Source organism: Neovison vison, chromosome 3 (assembly GCF_020171115.1).
Source record: "Neovison vison isolate M4711 chromosome 3, ASM_NN_V1, whole genome shotgun sequence".
Classification (NCBI taxonomy): domain Eukaryota; kingdom Metazoa; phylum Chordata; class Mammalia; order Carnivora; family Mustelidae; genus Neogale; species Neogale vison.
In genome coordinates this window covers 31,478,649-31,493,049 of record NC_058093.1, presented here as the reverse complement: position 1 = coordinate 31,493,049, position 14,401 = coordinate 31,478,649, and the positions used below count along the sequence as shown (strand labels likewise).

General features: G+C 43.4%; 1 protein-coding gene across 2 annotated transcripts in view; it reads left to right on the top strand.

Moving 5' to 3' along the window:
* The window catches only part of EPHA4 (EPH receptor A4), a 144,239-nt gene that overhangs the window by 104,529 nt on the left and 25,309 nt on the right, over positions 1–14,401 (top strand). For both annotated transcript variants that reach the window (XM_044241685.1, XM_044241686.1), the window contains exons 7-9: positions 3,719–3,843; positions 5,062–5,221; positions 6,551–6,662. In XM_044241685.1, coding sequence (XP_044097620.1) covers positions 3,719–3,843; positions 5,062–5,221; positions 6,551–6,662 — 397 coding nt within the window. The remainder of the gene's footprint in view (positions 1–3,718; positions 3,844–5,061; positions 5,222–6,550; positions 6,663–14,401) is intronic.

Here is a 14,401-nt window from a genome sequence, read left to right as displayed (position 1 = left end):
GACCAGCCCTCCTTGTTGAGTGTTATGCTAAAATTCTGGCCATCAAAGAAGGCCTGCTTATGTCCAGGGGCACAAAACTTTCCTCCAAGCCAACACCTCCTTTATGAAGGAAGTCTGGGGGTAGGTAGGAATGTTTCCCATCTGTGTCTCTTTCTTGTAGTGAGGCTCCTTACATCAGCTTTCATCTTCCTCCTGGCTTCCCCTCTGACTCTTGTAGGTGTATTGCACGTCTAAAAACACAGTATAATAAGGAAGCAGCCACCCCATTCTTCTTCCCATCACCACGAGAAAATGTGGTTAAGAAGAGACTTAGCAGAAACTGCCTCCTCTTGAGTTCTAGAAAATGGGTGTCTTCTCTGTAAGACTATTATAAAAATTTCCTCATCTATTTTGTTGTTGTTAATTCAGAAGAGGCTGAAGGATCAGATGGGGCTTCCTTTGATACCAACGACTGTATGTGATTCAGCTTTGTCTGTGCTTTTCCATCTCTGCCTTATTCCACGGGTGCTCATTAAGAATGTGCTTGTGGATGAGTCAGTCCTGAGGAAAAACTACATCTCCACAGGTTTCGGAATGTAAGTTAGAGAATTGAGAGACAAGCAGCACCTTTTTTTCCTGCTTGGTCTTTTTATGTAGACTAAAATTTCCACTGTGGTGAGAAACCCTCTTTTGAAGTAAGGCATTGATATTTCATAGCTCCTTTTGAACCATATTTTAAGGGCAAGAATGTTCAATCTGTTATTCTATCAGTCTATTATCTTATAATTTTGTTAGCAAAGAGCAGAGCCCTAGGGTGTTGGGACCCAGGATCCAAACCATTTCTAAATTGAGAAAGGCTTGGCAGTGTTTACTAAAATGTAGAAACCTAACAGTGGTAGACTCAGAGATGATTTTAGTGAAGACCCATATGGAATTCCTGGTAATACTGAATTGCCCTGTGTGAAAATTAAGTTTCTTTTCAATTCTCCCTCAGTTCTTCCCATTATTCCAAGGCTAGAATCTCAAGTTGGTGCCTGGATTATCCTATTTTGGGTAATGCAGAGAGAGGCAAGAATGTCCAGCAAACACTGATAGTATTGTTTACTCACATACTCATATTTAGGGTTACCTGCTGTTAACAGGGTTTTATTTATATCAGTAATGGGAAGTTTCTTCTTAACTGTAATTCGAGTCAGTGCAGCATGTGGGTTCAAGAACACCATTAATGAAATCATAGCACAAGTTGTAGAAGGATGTGGCAGCAGTTACCTGAATGGCATGAGAAGACAAGCTTGGGAACCATTGGGGTAGGAGAATGATCGAGAAATGCCATTGCCAAGTGGCTCATCTGGGGAAGCAAGCCACGGCCGGGCACACCTGGCAGGGTGACAGCTTCCAGATGTGGAGATGGAGGCTGAGTTAGAAGCAGGGTGGGAAGGTCACGGGGAAAAATCCCTGGGTGGCTTATAATGTGAAGCACACATTTAGACTGCCTCTTCCCTCCAGAGTGGCAGCCCTGTAAAGCCCAGTGTTTTTCCTTCCCAAGCTGGTGTTCTTTGTACCAGAGAGGGTAAGGCGCTCTCTTCAGGGGGAGGAATGACTGCCATGTTTGACTACAGAGCGGTTGCATGTTGTAGTCGGTGTATTTCTTCCTCTCACTTGGTCATGGATTGCTTTTTTCACTGTGGCCTGATAAAAATGCTTTTCTGAAAGACCTCTGTCCAGTAAGAATTCAGGCATGACAGCCACACAGTGTAATACCTTTCGGGAACTGGAACTGTTCTACTTTCCTCTTTTCATCTCATCTCCTTAGGCAGAGTCAGCACACACGATTGGTTTATTTACACGTTTATGCATATGGATTTTTCCAAGTATGACTGCATTAGAAATAGTCTACACAATTATATGGGGGACGCCCTGCCCGTGGTATTGTGAGGAGTTCGGTTGAGTTCATATCCCCTTTGAATGGTCACAGGAGCACCGCTGCTCCGGCTTCTAAAATGGAAATCAGATTCATTGCCCACGTGCAGCTGTTTAGTGATAACCCAGTCAGAGAGAACCAAGCTAAGTCAAGGGCACCCCAAGGGCAGCCAGACAGTTCTTTCCCGAAGAATCTGTTCATTATCAGGATCTGACCCAGACCATTCCTGAGAGAAAGTCACTGTGTAACTTGATGATCCACCCCCCTTCCTCTGCCGCTTTCTTTCGAAAACCCTGGCTTTTCTATTTTCTTCCCAATCCTGAACGTCAGTTTAAAGAGCCCCTTTTTATGGAGTGTATCCTGAAGTGCTCTGTTAGACAATATATTATTACCTGGAGTGAAACAGCTTTTCACAGCCGGGCAGCCTTCTTAGCCTTCTTGCCGTCTCTGTATTTAAGAGCGGGTCCCTCCTTGCAGTTTGCTGGACAATGGTTCCGTGTCAACCAGTAAGGAGAGAGAGAAAATGTGTGTGTGTGCGCGTTTGTGTGTGTGTGTCTTGGGGGAGGGAAGCCTAAATGCAGCTAATGAGCACATTTCCGTTTTTCATTTACTTCAGATGTTCAGTGGCTTCCATATGTCTGCTGTGTGCAGCTCTGTTCACCCAGTTTGGCGTTACTAACCTTGGGGTTGCCTTTGATGGAGGACATGTGTATCCACTATGCCTTTCACTGGTGTTTATGCCTGAGGTTCAGTCTGGAATAGCTTTGGGGGGAAAAGAGTGGCAGAGGGAAATAGGGCAGGGGGTCCATGTGCACGTTCGCATGTGTGCGTACGTTGGGAAAGAGCAGGAGAAGGACCCGACGCTATGTTGTTGTTCCTCAGTGGCCATTTTGTGATGGTTTCACATATTTCCACAATTTGGTAGCAAACAGGATTGTACATTCAGTTGAGGGAGGCCCCTGATCTCTGGTTCTACAGACCAGCTTTGTTAGGTAAGTTGACGGGTTTCATGAATGCTCCCCTTCTCCCCAGAGATGTGTCCCTGTCCGTCCCAGCAGAGCTTGACGACAGCAGGAGACGTACATGACTGTCACAGTGAAGACGAGGGCAGCCTGGTTTTATAAATCTCAAGGACCCCTGCGAACACAGCCAATAGAGGGCTGCTTTTGCGTCTTTCTTAGTGGGAAGAAGAAAGTTTGCTACTCAGCCGGCAAAAGCAGTATTTCAGCTTCTATAAAAATAGCTTCAAAACGTCACGCATGTCCAGAAAGATCATCATTGTTCTATTTGTGCTCTTCATTATTTGCATCACTGCGTCAAGCTGGAAACTTAGCCACAATTAAACAGTACTTGTATTTATATTGGAAAGGATAGAAAGGATAGAAATTGTTTGCATTTCCTACCCTCCCGTGGGAAGAGTGGCAGATTCTCCTGCTTGTATAAAATGAACGATCGGTAAGATGACCACTTGGAAACTTGGGCTGTAGGAGGAGATGTAGTTTTACTGAACTTCAAAGGAGGTCTTCCAGTGGATGTCACAACTTGGAAAAATAGAGAAGGTGGTAGCATTCTCTATAGATTTCGTGAAGAATGGCTGCAGGTTCTGTGGAGGTGATGCTGTAGGCTTTTACCCCAGAGAATATCTTTCTAAGACCAACCATATACCAACATATTGGAAAGAATCATAAAAATGGTATGCTTTTGTTCTGGGGAAGACTGACCCAGGAATCTGGGAAAGATGAGATAGTCCTTCACACCTTTCTTAAGTAAAATGAAATTATTGATTGCTTCCCCTTTTGTTTTTGTTTTTCCCAATAGCGCCTTCATCCATTGCTTTGGTACAGGCGAAAGAAGTTACAAGATACAGTGTTGCTCTGGCTTGGCTCGAACCAGATAGGCCCAATGGAGTGATCTTGGAGTATGAAGTCAAGTATTATGAGAAGGTATTACTTGAATGAGCAAGCTTCCTTCCCTCTCTTCCATCTGTCCCCCACTCCCTCCCTTCCTGTCTTCCTTCCTTCCTTCTCTCCTTCCCTCTTTCCTTCCTTTTTCTCTTTAGATTTACCCAGTTAAAAATCCAAAACGCTAGTGAATCTCAAAACCAAATGCATTTTGTTCCCCAATCGAATCCAATTATGAATTTTATGTATTGAGTTGCTTATCTTGAAAAATAGGAAAAATACCATTGTGTTCTAATATAACCATTTTTTTCTTTCTAGTAATGGAAATCAAGATAACTAAACGGTTCTTCTATATAAGCCTTCCATCAGTGAGAGTGACTCATAAAAGTCGAAATAATGATCTGTTTAAGTAGATCACTGCTATTCAGAATCAAGGTGTGGGTTTTGATGACTTTTAATAGAAAATCAGGGAAGGAAAATTACATTTTCAGCCTCTTAAAGTTATAGAAAGACATTATTTTTACAAATAACTTGTCTCCCTTAAAGGACAGAATTCTGAAGAGAGCTATTTGCATTCAAGATTGTCTGGAAAATGAACAGTTGACTTCTCTTTCTTTTTAAAGATAATCACTTATTGGCTTCCTTATTAAAAGCAGAAAGGGGACAGGATTTATTTTTTCACTGAAACCAGATTACAACATTTTTGACATTTTCTAGACAGAAAATAGAAAAAGATGAGAGACCTTATGGTTATTTCTGTTAAATTGCTGTCTGTGGACTGAGAAAAGCCACCAACCATCATCTGATTTCCTTTTTAAAAAAGATCGTAAGTCAAGATCTGCATATGGTCAGTGTCAACAGTGATCACACCCAAACCCCACATGTCCTTCAGAGTCCGAGATCTTACAATGGTACTTCCAGCACTGAAGCGAACAGGAGGTTTAGAGTTTATTCATCTCTGTTTACTTTCAACTTTTTTAAGATTTTATTTATTTATTTGAGGGGAGAGAGAGCAGGAGTGGGGTAAGGGACAGAAGAAGAAACAGACTCCCCGCTGATCATGGAGCCTGACATGGGGCTCGATCCCAGGACCCCAGGACCACGACCTGGGCTGAAGTCAGACACTTAATGACTGAGCCACCCAGATGCCCCTTACTTTCAACTTCTAAGTACACTGGCTTGGTTCCTTTAATTATGTGCCTAGAGTAAGTGGGGGATTTATTTTCCCATCTTCTCTAATGTTGTTGCCCCACAATGCAGGATCAGAATGAGCGGAGCTACCGCATCGTCCGGACGGCTGCCAGGAACACAGACATCAAAGGCCTGAATCCTCTGACTTCCTATGTGTTCCATGTCCGCGCCAGGACAGCAGCTGGTTATGGTGACTTCAGTGAGCCCCTGGAGGTCACAACCAACACAGGTACCAACTTCTGAGGCCCTTTTTACAGTCCAGGTGAAATCATATTACAGTGAGATCCAAGGAACTGTATCTGATTTCTGGTTAGGTGACCATTCTGTTGGCAATGAACACGGTTTGAGATGACGGTGTCTGTAACTTAGAAAAGCTCATGCTCTTTAATTATCTAATTAATTAAAGATTTTATTTATTTATTTGACAGAGAGACACAGGGAGAGAGGGAACACAAGCGGGGGAGTGGGAGAGAGAAGCAGGGTTCCCTGCTTAGCGGGGAGGCTGAGCAGGGAGCCCAATGGGGAGCTGGATCCAGCTATCCATGACCTGAGCTGAAGGCAGACACTTAACGACTGGGCCACCCAGGCTCCCCAGCTCATGCTCTTTAGAAAAGAGCATTTTCTCTTATTAACTGTTCTGTCTTTTCATGTGATTAGAAAATTTTTTCTTATTTTGAATCTTCTACTGATCATAGAAAAATGGAAGTGCTAAGTGGACGAATTGAGAGTTGCATAGCTATCTTAAAGAAGTTAGGAAGTTTTCTCCTAGGAAGAGTAAAGAAGGGACTGGATTTATTTTCTTTTATTTATTTCTAAGAATCTGTTTAAATCAAGTCAGATCAATTTTTTTTTTTTTAAACCCTTTGGACAAGCATCAACTCTCAGCATTGTGAGTTGGACTCATTGATTGACTTGAAAATATGAACAAAGGAGATGCCCATTGAGTAAGCTGGCTGTATAGTTAACACATTGAGATTGAGCTTACTGGATAAGGAGATCATAGAGAAGAGTCTTCAACATCAGTTCTAGAAAGTAATTTTCTTCATGAATTATTAAATAAAGTAAGAGTAAAAAAGAAGAGAAACTACTCTAGGATTGAATCTGATGGGGTTTGACATTTTTGAGCGATATTCCTGGAAGGCTTCAAAGAGGAAGTGGCATCTGATCTGGTCAATAATGAGCAGGTTTTTTGATAGATTTGGAGAGGGGGATGAGCAGGGATTCAAAATTGCTTGTCCTTTTTGAAATTTCCAAGTGTTTTTCATTAAATAAGAGTTAGGGCTGAAACCAGAAAAGAAGAAAAAGCAATGAGTAGTAAGGTTTACCAGAGAGTTTTTTGAGTCTTCTGGTTGAAGTTCTTCCTACAAATACATAAAAGAAAAGTCTTCATCTCATTAAGGTTGTCTTAGAAATGCTGTCACATAAATACTTAATCAAAGGGCAAAAGAGGCTGTGAGCCTTTCCCGGTGGCTTCCGACCTTGATACTCGTGACCCGGTCAGAAGTTCTAGCTCATAGGACCTTCCCAGAGGTGATCTTTGTGTAACTGTCTTTGCCAGTGCCTTCCCGGATCATTGGAGATGGGGCCAACTCCACGGTCCTTCTGGTCTCCGTCTCAGGCAGTGTGGTGCTGGTGGTCATTCTCATTGCGGCTTTTGTCATCAGCAGGAGGTAAGCACTTAAGCCACTCGCTGCCCACCCCCACCCCCATCCCACTTTTTATGAGGGAGCTTTTTGTCTCCTCCCGCAAAGCTGAGGCTTTTGATTAGCATCATAAACAGGGCATGTGTATAGCCAGCTCCTTCCTCTTGGCTTTGATCTCCCCACACTGCTATTGGAGCTGCTGGCTGCGCCTGCCCTGGTGGCGGCCCTCACAGCTGAGAGTCCTGGAAAGACCCAGCTATTTCCTGGAAACCCAGCCGAGAAGCAAGCCAATGAGAGATTTCCAGATTCTCTAAGCTGTAAGGTGTTACATTTATACCTCTCTTAAGCTTAGACTTACTGCCGGAGGCAAAAAAAGAGGCCATATAAAACTTGGGTCCAAAATTTAAGCTTTGCCATTTGCTATATTACTTAAACTCTTTGAGTCCTTTTGTGTCCCTTTTATAAAGTACGGATAGAGGATCTCAGAGATCGATCTCTAAGAGTTACTCATGGGAGAATTTTGATAGGTAAAGTAGCTAAATCCAGCACACAGTAGGCGCTTCAACTTGAGTTTGGTTGATAATAATTGCAACCAAAGCAAATGATGGAGTGCTACACTCAGTCTTCTTTTGGGAGAGGCCATCACCATTTCTAGAGCGTTTCCATTAAGCACACTGTGGGCATGGCATTGTTCTTGGAAATGAATCTAAAACAGCAGATTGCTTAATTCTGTGTAAGTCTACAATCTAATGCAATACTTGAAAACCAATCTAGAAAAGAAAAAAAATAAAAATGGCTTGGCAGTCTGTTTTTTTGAACCACTTTTCCTTACTGTTGCTGCTCCCATCTGCTTATTAACACTACTCAGAGGCTCCAGAGGAAGGGGGCAAGGGGGGACAGCCTCTCATCTCTAGTACGTGCCCACATCTAGGCTTCTCCAGCCTTCAGTCCCCTATGCTATCAACTATTTCACAAAGTGGGGCTTTTGGCAAAAGAAGGGCAGAACCTGGGGACATCAAAATAATCCTCTTCAGTATAAACCTTTTCCCATTACAGAAAAGGAACATGATACTGAGGAAGACAAAGTACTTGTCTAGAATTATTACTTTCCCTCTGTGGGACAGCTACTACTGGACACCCAGTCACCATTATCAGCTCCCTGCCCAGTGTCTGCTGTGTCCTCTCTCTCTCTGCCCCCTCTCTCTCTGCTCCTCCTGTTGGTGATTTCATTGATGTCACAACAATGCCTCTGGCTCTCGCCACTGGCCTGAGCAAGCCATCACACTCTTTGCTCACTTTGCGGTACATTATAATTAGGGTCATGACTGTATATCCTAATTTGCCGGGATGGTCTCAGTTGTCACATGTATCTATTAATATCATGCTTCCCCACTCCCATGCTCCAAAATGCGCTGGAATTACAGAAATCAATCTCGGTCGCTCTAAACACGATATGCACCAAGAGGTCATTGTGTGCAGGCACCACCTACATTTGTCATTGTGTTTGTTTTTTGGGGGGCAAAGGCTGTCACTGTGTGTTTGATTAGAGCCCTGAGTTCCTTCCTGAAGAAGTGAAATCCACAATGAACACTTCTGCCTGTTGCTGGACTGTACACAAAGTCTACGTAGATGTGCTCACTGCACCCTGTATATTGTTAAAGCTCAGTCTTTGGAAACTCTGATTTGGCCTAAACAGAATTTTAATTTCAAGTTTTCTTTCCTTTTCTGGCATTTGATTTTGGAAGCCAGTCAGGATGGACCTCTTTCTTGTCCATTGCCTTTTGGTTTTGGGCACGTACACATGTTGGGCACACAAACACAGAGGAGCGGGACGCAATAATATATGTCCATCTGATAGTGGGGGGCAAGAGTGGGATGGGAGACTTAGTGGAAATTACATGGGCTTTTTGTTTTCATTATTATATATTTCTGTGCCTGAAAATTTAATCAATAAAATATAATCACAAAGACGTTTAAAAGTCTAAAACTAGAAAAAGAAAAAAAAAAAACTTCTTAATTACCTCCACATCGAAATAATCTTTGGCTAAAATCCAGGACCACGTGATGCTTAGAACCACTGGCGAGAATACTCCTTTGCAGAAAGTGGGTCTCATGTGGTATCTCAACCTCCTCTTCGATGTTGAAGGGAAGCTTTGTCTACTTGTCCAGCTTTTCTTTAGAATTACCTTTTTTTTTCCCCAAGCCACCTTAAATATACCAGTGAAACCAGAATAATTAGGACTAAGTCACCTCATTATAAGTTTCTTTTGGATGCCCCACTTTGACGAAATGAAAGCAAAAGCACAAGAATATGTACTGCAGGAAGACGAGCTTATTAAAAGCTTGTAGCTATAGGAAATAGCATCGCACACTTGATGACTTAATTTTGTTTCTGCTTTTATTGATCACTTTATTCTTTAAGTTAGGATTGATAGGAGGATACATCGGATTTCCAATTATGAGTCCCCACCTTAGAGAATTGAGCCTGTCGAGTTACCCAGCGATGATTCTTGTCCCTTCTCCCCCCCTTAAGAAAAAAATGTCACTTCTCAAGGCTGATAAACACTGCTTGGTGATTGGTCCTCAATGGATCACTTTTTAGAAAATGAAATGTCAACCCCTTGCCCTCCTATTGATTCTTCTTTAGTGTCGGCCATAAAGCTGTCACGGGAAAGGCTGCCTGGAGTCAGGTAGCTGACGGGCTTTGCCACGGCTGATGCACACTCAGCTGATTCTTCTCCGTACGCAGGTGGTGTACTCTGTCACACTGGACTACCGATGTTTCAGTGCGGCAAGAACAGGTGAAGAGAGAGGAGACCTGTAGGGCGGATGAAAGTCTGGTCCCTGCTTTCAGTGCGGGTACAAATGAAAGGTGGTAAATGACACCTCCAAGCAATCTTGCCAGCCCCCTGGGAAGGTAACAAATGGAAGACCCTGGCCCGGAATATGATCCAGCTGCTTCTCGCCCTTCAGAGCCACAGAAGGTTGATGGCAGAGTCAATGCTAGAGACAAGGGGATCCCTTAGGAGGTGATTCCCCTCCAACCGAGTCCCACCAGGTCACGGTGTGTGAGATTTTTTTCAGAAGTAAAGGACAGGGACCCACACAGTGAGAAAATCTTCAGCCCTCCTGATTACCTCAAAGAAAAATCTGTCGGGTGCTAATTTGTCATTTAGGAAAGAGGAAACGGCCTCAGGCTCACAGCTGGTATCTTGCTAGTTTTTTTTTTTGTTTTTTTTTTTTTTGGATAGCAATTGCCTCATTTATTTCATTATATCTTCTTTATACTGAGAAGCCTGAGCTTTAGGCAAGCCAGGGTATCTCCCTTTTTTTCAATGAGAAGATCGCTTCTTCATTTGGCCAACTTGGATGTGTTGTAAACATTTAGGGATCTCAGTGAATGACTCCAACTCCCACATTTATAGATCTTATTTATATATTTAAAATGATACACAAAGTAAGTTGACTTAAGACCTGTGCTGTTTTTACCACCCCATTATGCTAAGCAATTTCACTTACTCTTTTTATAAGTTGTTTTTTTTTTTTTGAGAGAGAGAGAGGAGAACAAGAGCAGGGGGAGGGGGGGAGGGGCAGAGAGAGAGGCAATCTCCCCTCTGAGCAGGAAGCTCCATGTGGGGCTCCATCCCAGGACCCTGAGGTCATGACCTGAGCTAAGGCAGATGCTTAACCAAGACTGAGCCAGCCAGGCACCCCAGAAAATTCACTTACTTTTTTTTACAAGCATCTACAGTCAGCGCGCTCTTCATCCTTGATGTGGAATTCAAGTATTGTGTCAGCTTTCCGAGCACACCGCTGTTCTTGCTATTGGGTTATTCAGGCATCGCGCCCCTTTATTTATGGGATGCTGTCCCTAGAAAGTGCATCCCAACCACGTCTGTAGATTCTCTCGAGTAGCATAAGGCACCATTCCCCATACTCCTGTAGGTACCTATTGGTGGTCTCCACCGTGCAACCACTTGATTGCTTTCTAAAGTGATTTTTGAAACGACTCCTAACAATGACATCATAAAATGCAATGATAAGGTCATAACCTCCAGGACTAATGATCGATTGTGTCACATTTCCCTGGTCCCCTGCATTTTTATACGTGATTAAGTGATTTCGTCAGGTTGTCCCAAATATGATTAATCCCCAGTTGCTTGAGGCCAGTGTGTCTTCCCCAAATACTGTTTTATTGTGTGAGAGAAACTTTAGAAAGGACTAGAATATAAGACGAGTCACTCATTTCTAAAGCCCAGTTTGGTGATGAGAGGCAAGTATTGCCTGATAACTAGGCATAGAGGATTGCTACTGGGTTTTGGTTATGTCTGTTTTTATGGTATATTGTACTCACTTTACTCAAAGAAGTGAAATTGATTTAAAGAAAAAAAAAATGAGGTTGTTGTGGTAAAATTCGTGAAGAAGTACACAAAAGACCCTGATTCAGGAAACTACCTCATTCTAACACTGGCTCCTTCTGTACTCGGAACCTGGAGAGCAGATTAAACAGTGAACTACAAGGTTACAGAACTGGTGAGTTGCCTGCTTCGGACAGGAGCCCATCTTTCCTGACTTCCAATACTGGCACAGATGATTCTAATGTCTTCTGAACTGAAATAAAGGACCTACATTGGAAGCCCATACTGACCACACTGGCGGACCAAAATTTCAGGAGTCTCCTCGGTGCCGTTGGTAGGATTTGTAGTCTGTGAATTACTGTGCCCATGTAATGCACACTATAAAGTCAGATTTCGTGAGTTGGTTTTGTCTTCATCTGAAGGCTCAGCTTTTCCACTTTGGAGCTAACTGTTCACGTAATGCGAAAACAGTTACCATTCAGTCTGTATCCATCTTCCCTGGTGTCCTAATTGGAATATTATGATCACATAAGAATGAATACACTCAAATGTTAGCCTAAATTGGCTCTGATGAAGTCATGTAAATTCATACAATTAGGGGGCAGATGGTACTGCGGGAACATTTCTAAACAACTTGCGTGCAATTGTACAGTTCAATTTCACCCATTTCAGAATGTGGCTCGGGAAGAACATTTAGACATCATTCGGTGCAAGAACAATGACAGCTTAAGGAAGGGGAAAAGAAGGATGGCTTCTATGAATCTTCGTGGGTGATGCCATTAAACGCTGGAAAGGGTCCTCCTGGAGCCATGCTAGTTATTACATTGCTTTATCTTCTTTAATCTGCACTTTAGCTGAATAAATTACTTACCTTTTACTAATTAGTTTTGGAACAGTGAACCACATCAATCAAATCCATCCACTTGATCAAGGGAAGTTAGTATTTTAATCAAAGCGGGGTTTGTTCTGGGCCCCTGCCACGCTCCCCCTCCGGTGTTTTGTTTGTGTTTTTGAATAGTCAAGGTGGCAGAAGGACACATTGGTTGGGAGGGCAGGCTCGGGGCTCACGCTGTTCCTCCACAATGCCTGCTAATACCCTGATTCTGTCCCCCTTTGACCCGGGCTGGGGAGGGCTCAGCTTCCAAACTCTCAGCTTCACCTGCGGGATGAAGCTCTTCCCTTTCACTCCTGCGGATGAAAGGTCCCTTGCTTCCTTCTGGAGCATTCACTAACAAACCACTCCCCTCCCCACCCTATCTTAATCAGCTTGTCTGAGTCCCTGTAATTAGAAAATCTTCAACAAAGGTTTCCTTCTGCCATTCAGGTGATCCACCCATGGAGGTCAGTTTAAAGTTAGCACCTCTATTGGCCCTGTGGCGCCCTCCAGCCTGACTGACCGGCTTCAATGGGCTTTCTTTCTTGGAACAATAACGGTCCATTGTCCTCCCCTGAGCCAAGGAGAAAGGGTCATCAGGTGACAAAGGTACAGGCAGACATAAGCATTTCAGCTTCCAGTATCTTCTGAAAAAGCTAATAGGCTACCATTAGGGTTTGAACAGGGTGATTCCTTGTGTTTCTTTTCTAGCATTTTCTGTACTCCCAGGGGTCCTCTCCCCCAAGGAACACTGCAAGTCAAGAAGTTTCTTTAGAAATACACCTTCACTTCATGTTTAATTCCTCCTTTTGTATTTAGAAGTCTGAGGAGGGGACGGGTATGTGGGTCTTAGAATTAATGATCCCTGCCATTTTGCATTTCCTCTGGCTTCACACATATTTAATGGATGTGCTTGATGGGAAACAGCTAACTGTCCTCCTGGGCAGCTGGAGGCTATTGTTTCTGTTGGTATATTACAGGGTTTTTGACAAACTTGGTGGTATTTTAAAGTTGGCACCAAAGCTCTCCTGCTCAATGCATTATTTTGCTTCTCTAAAGGAAAGACGTTCAGATCAGTATTGGAGATCTAAAGTGGTTCAAGAGATATACTTGTAATTTTAGATAATGCTTTTAGGAGCGCTGATAAGATACAATCGCTCAGGCTGGCAGGACCCTATCACACCCCTGGGACCGAGCCACGCGTTTCCCTGACATAAAATCTTGTTTTCATAGTTCCTGACCTTACACTCTTATATTTCCTTGAAAAGGCGGAAGGGGTGGGGAACGATGGAGGGGACTACATCTTTCATGCAAACGTTTGGTTTCAGGACATTTCAAAGTGTTTCGTTTCTTTGATGAACCGATGTATTCTGAAAGCAGTGGCATCCAGTTTCAGTGGGTTTACTGACGAATAATGTAGTATTGCTTAGAATAACTCATCAGAGATCTTGATGTAGGTTCATCTGTACTATGAGAGGCATGTGAGATTGTGAGCAGATCAGGGCAGGTGGTGCGCTCCTCTCCTTGCTAAGAGGATTGTGGGGGAACCACACACCCCGCCCCCTGGCCCGTCCCGCACGCCCTACCTCACCTGTACAGCGGAACTGAGTGTGTGTCTGCCTGCCTGCCTACTTCCTGGGCTTGCTGGGAAGATACAATTAAATATTGTGGCCCTTTAAATCATTTAAAAATGATGGCCCTTTTTAAAGTTAAAAGCAAAGTAAAAAGGCAAACTATTTTTGGGGACTGCATTCCACACCCTTGGCGGTAACCTGAGTGACTGAATCTCTCTTTACAGAGCTGGTTCCTGCTTCATAAATAGTCAGGGGAGGGCATGGTCCTGTGTCCAGAGCACCTTGGAAAGCTGAATGCAGTGTGCAAGTGTGAGCTGTTCCCACTTGCAGGGCAGTGATACCCATGGAGGGACCTCTGCAGACAATCGGGAGGGATGTGGGGATCATGCTGGGGCTCCTCTCCGGTCGCCCCAAGCAGCCCATCCACTGCTCTGCTGTTCTCTCTCCTATACGATCATCCCCCCTTCTCTGCTTTTTCAGACAGAGGTCAGGTTTCCAGAATTGGACAGAGCCCCACTGTTGAGATGCTCTGTGACCTGGAGGGGATTTTGGGTCAGCTTCCTTACCTGCAAGAATCTCGGCTTAGCTCATCTGTGAAGCTTCTAGAAAACACAAGAAGAATTCCAATGTCAACTTTACATTCTGGGCAGAAACATAAATGTACACATTGTATTCACTTAATTGGTCTCATTTTGCCAAACTTTGAAAAGCTATAGTACCAACTGAGTTGATTTTTTGATTCTTGTGACTTACACACATACACATAGATATACCTACATGCATACATACACAATGTATCAAAATGATTGATTTGAGATTTACATATATTCGGGATCTCTGATTCTCAAGACTTTTACTACACCCAGATCCCATTTCTTTTTTTTTTCTTCTCTTTTTTTTTTTTCCCAGAGAGGGTGAGTCAAGCCAGGGTGGGGATGGCAGAGGGACAGAGGGAGAAGC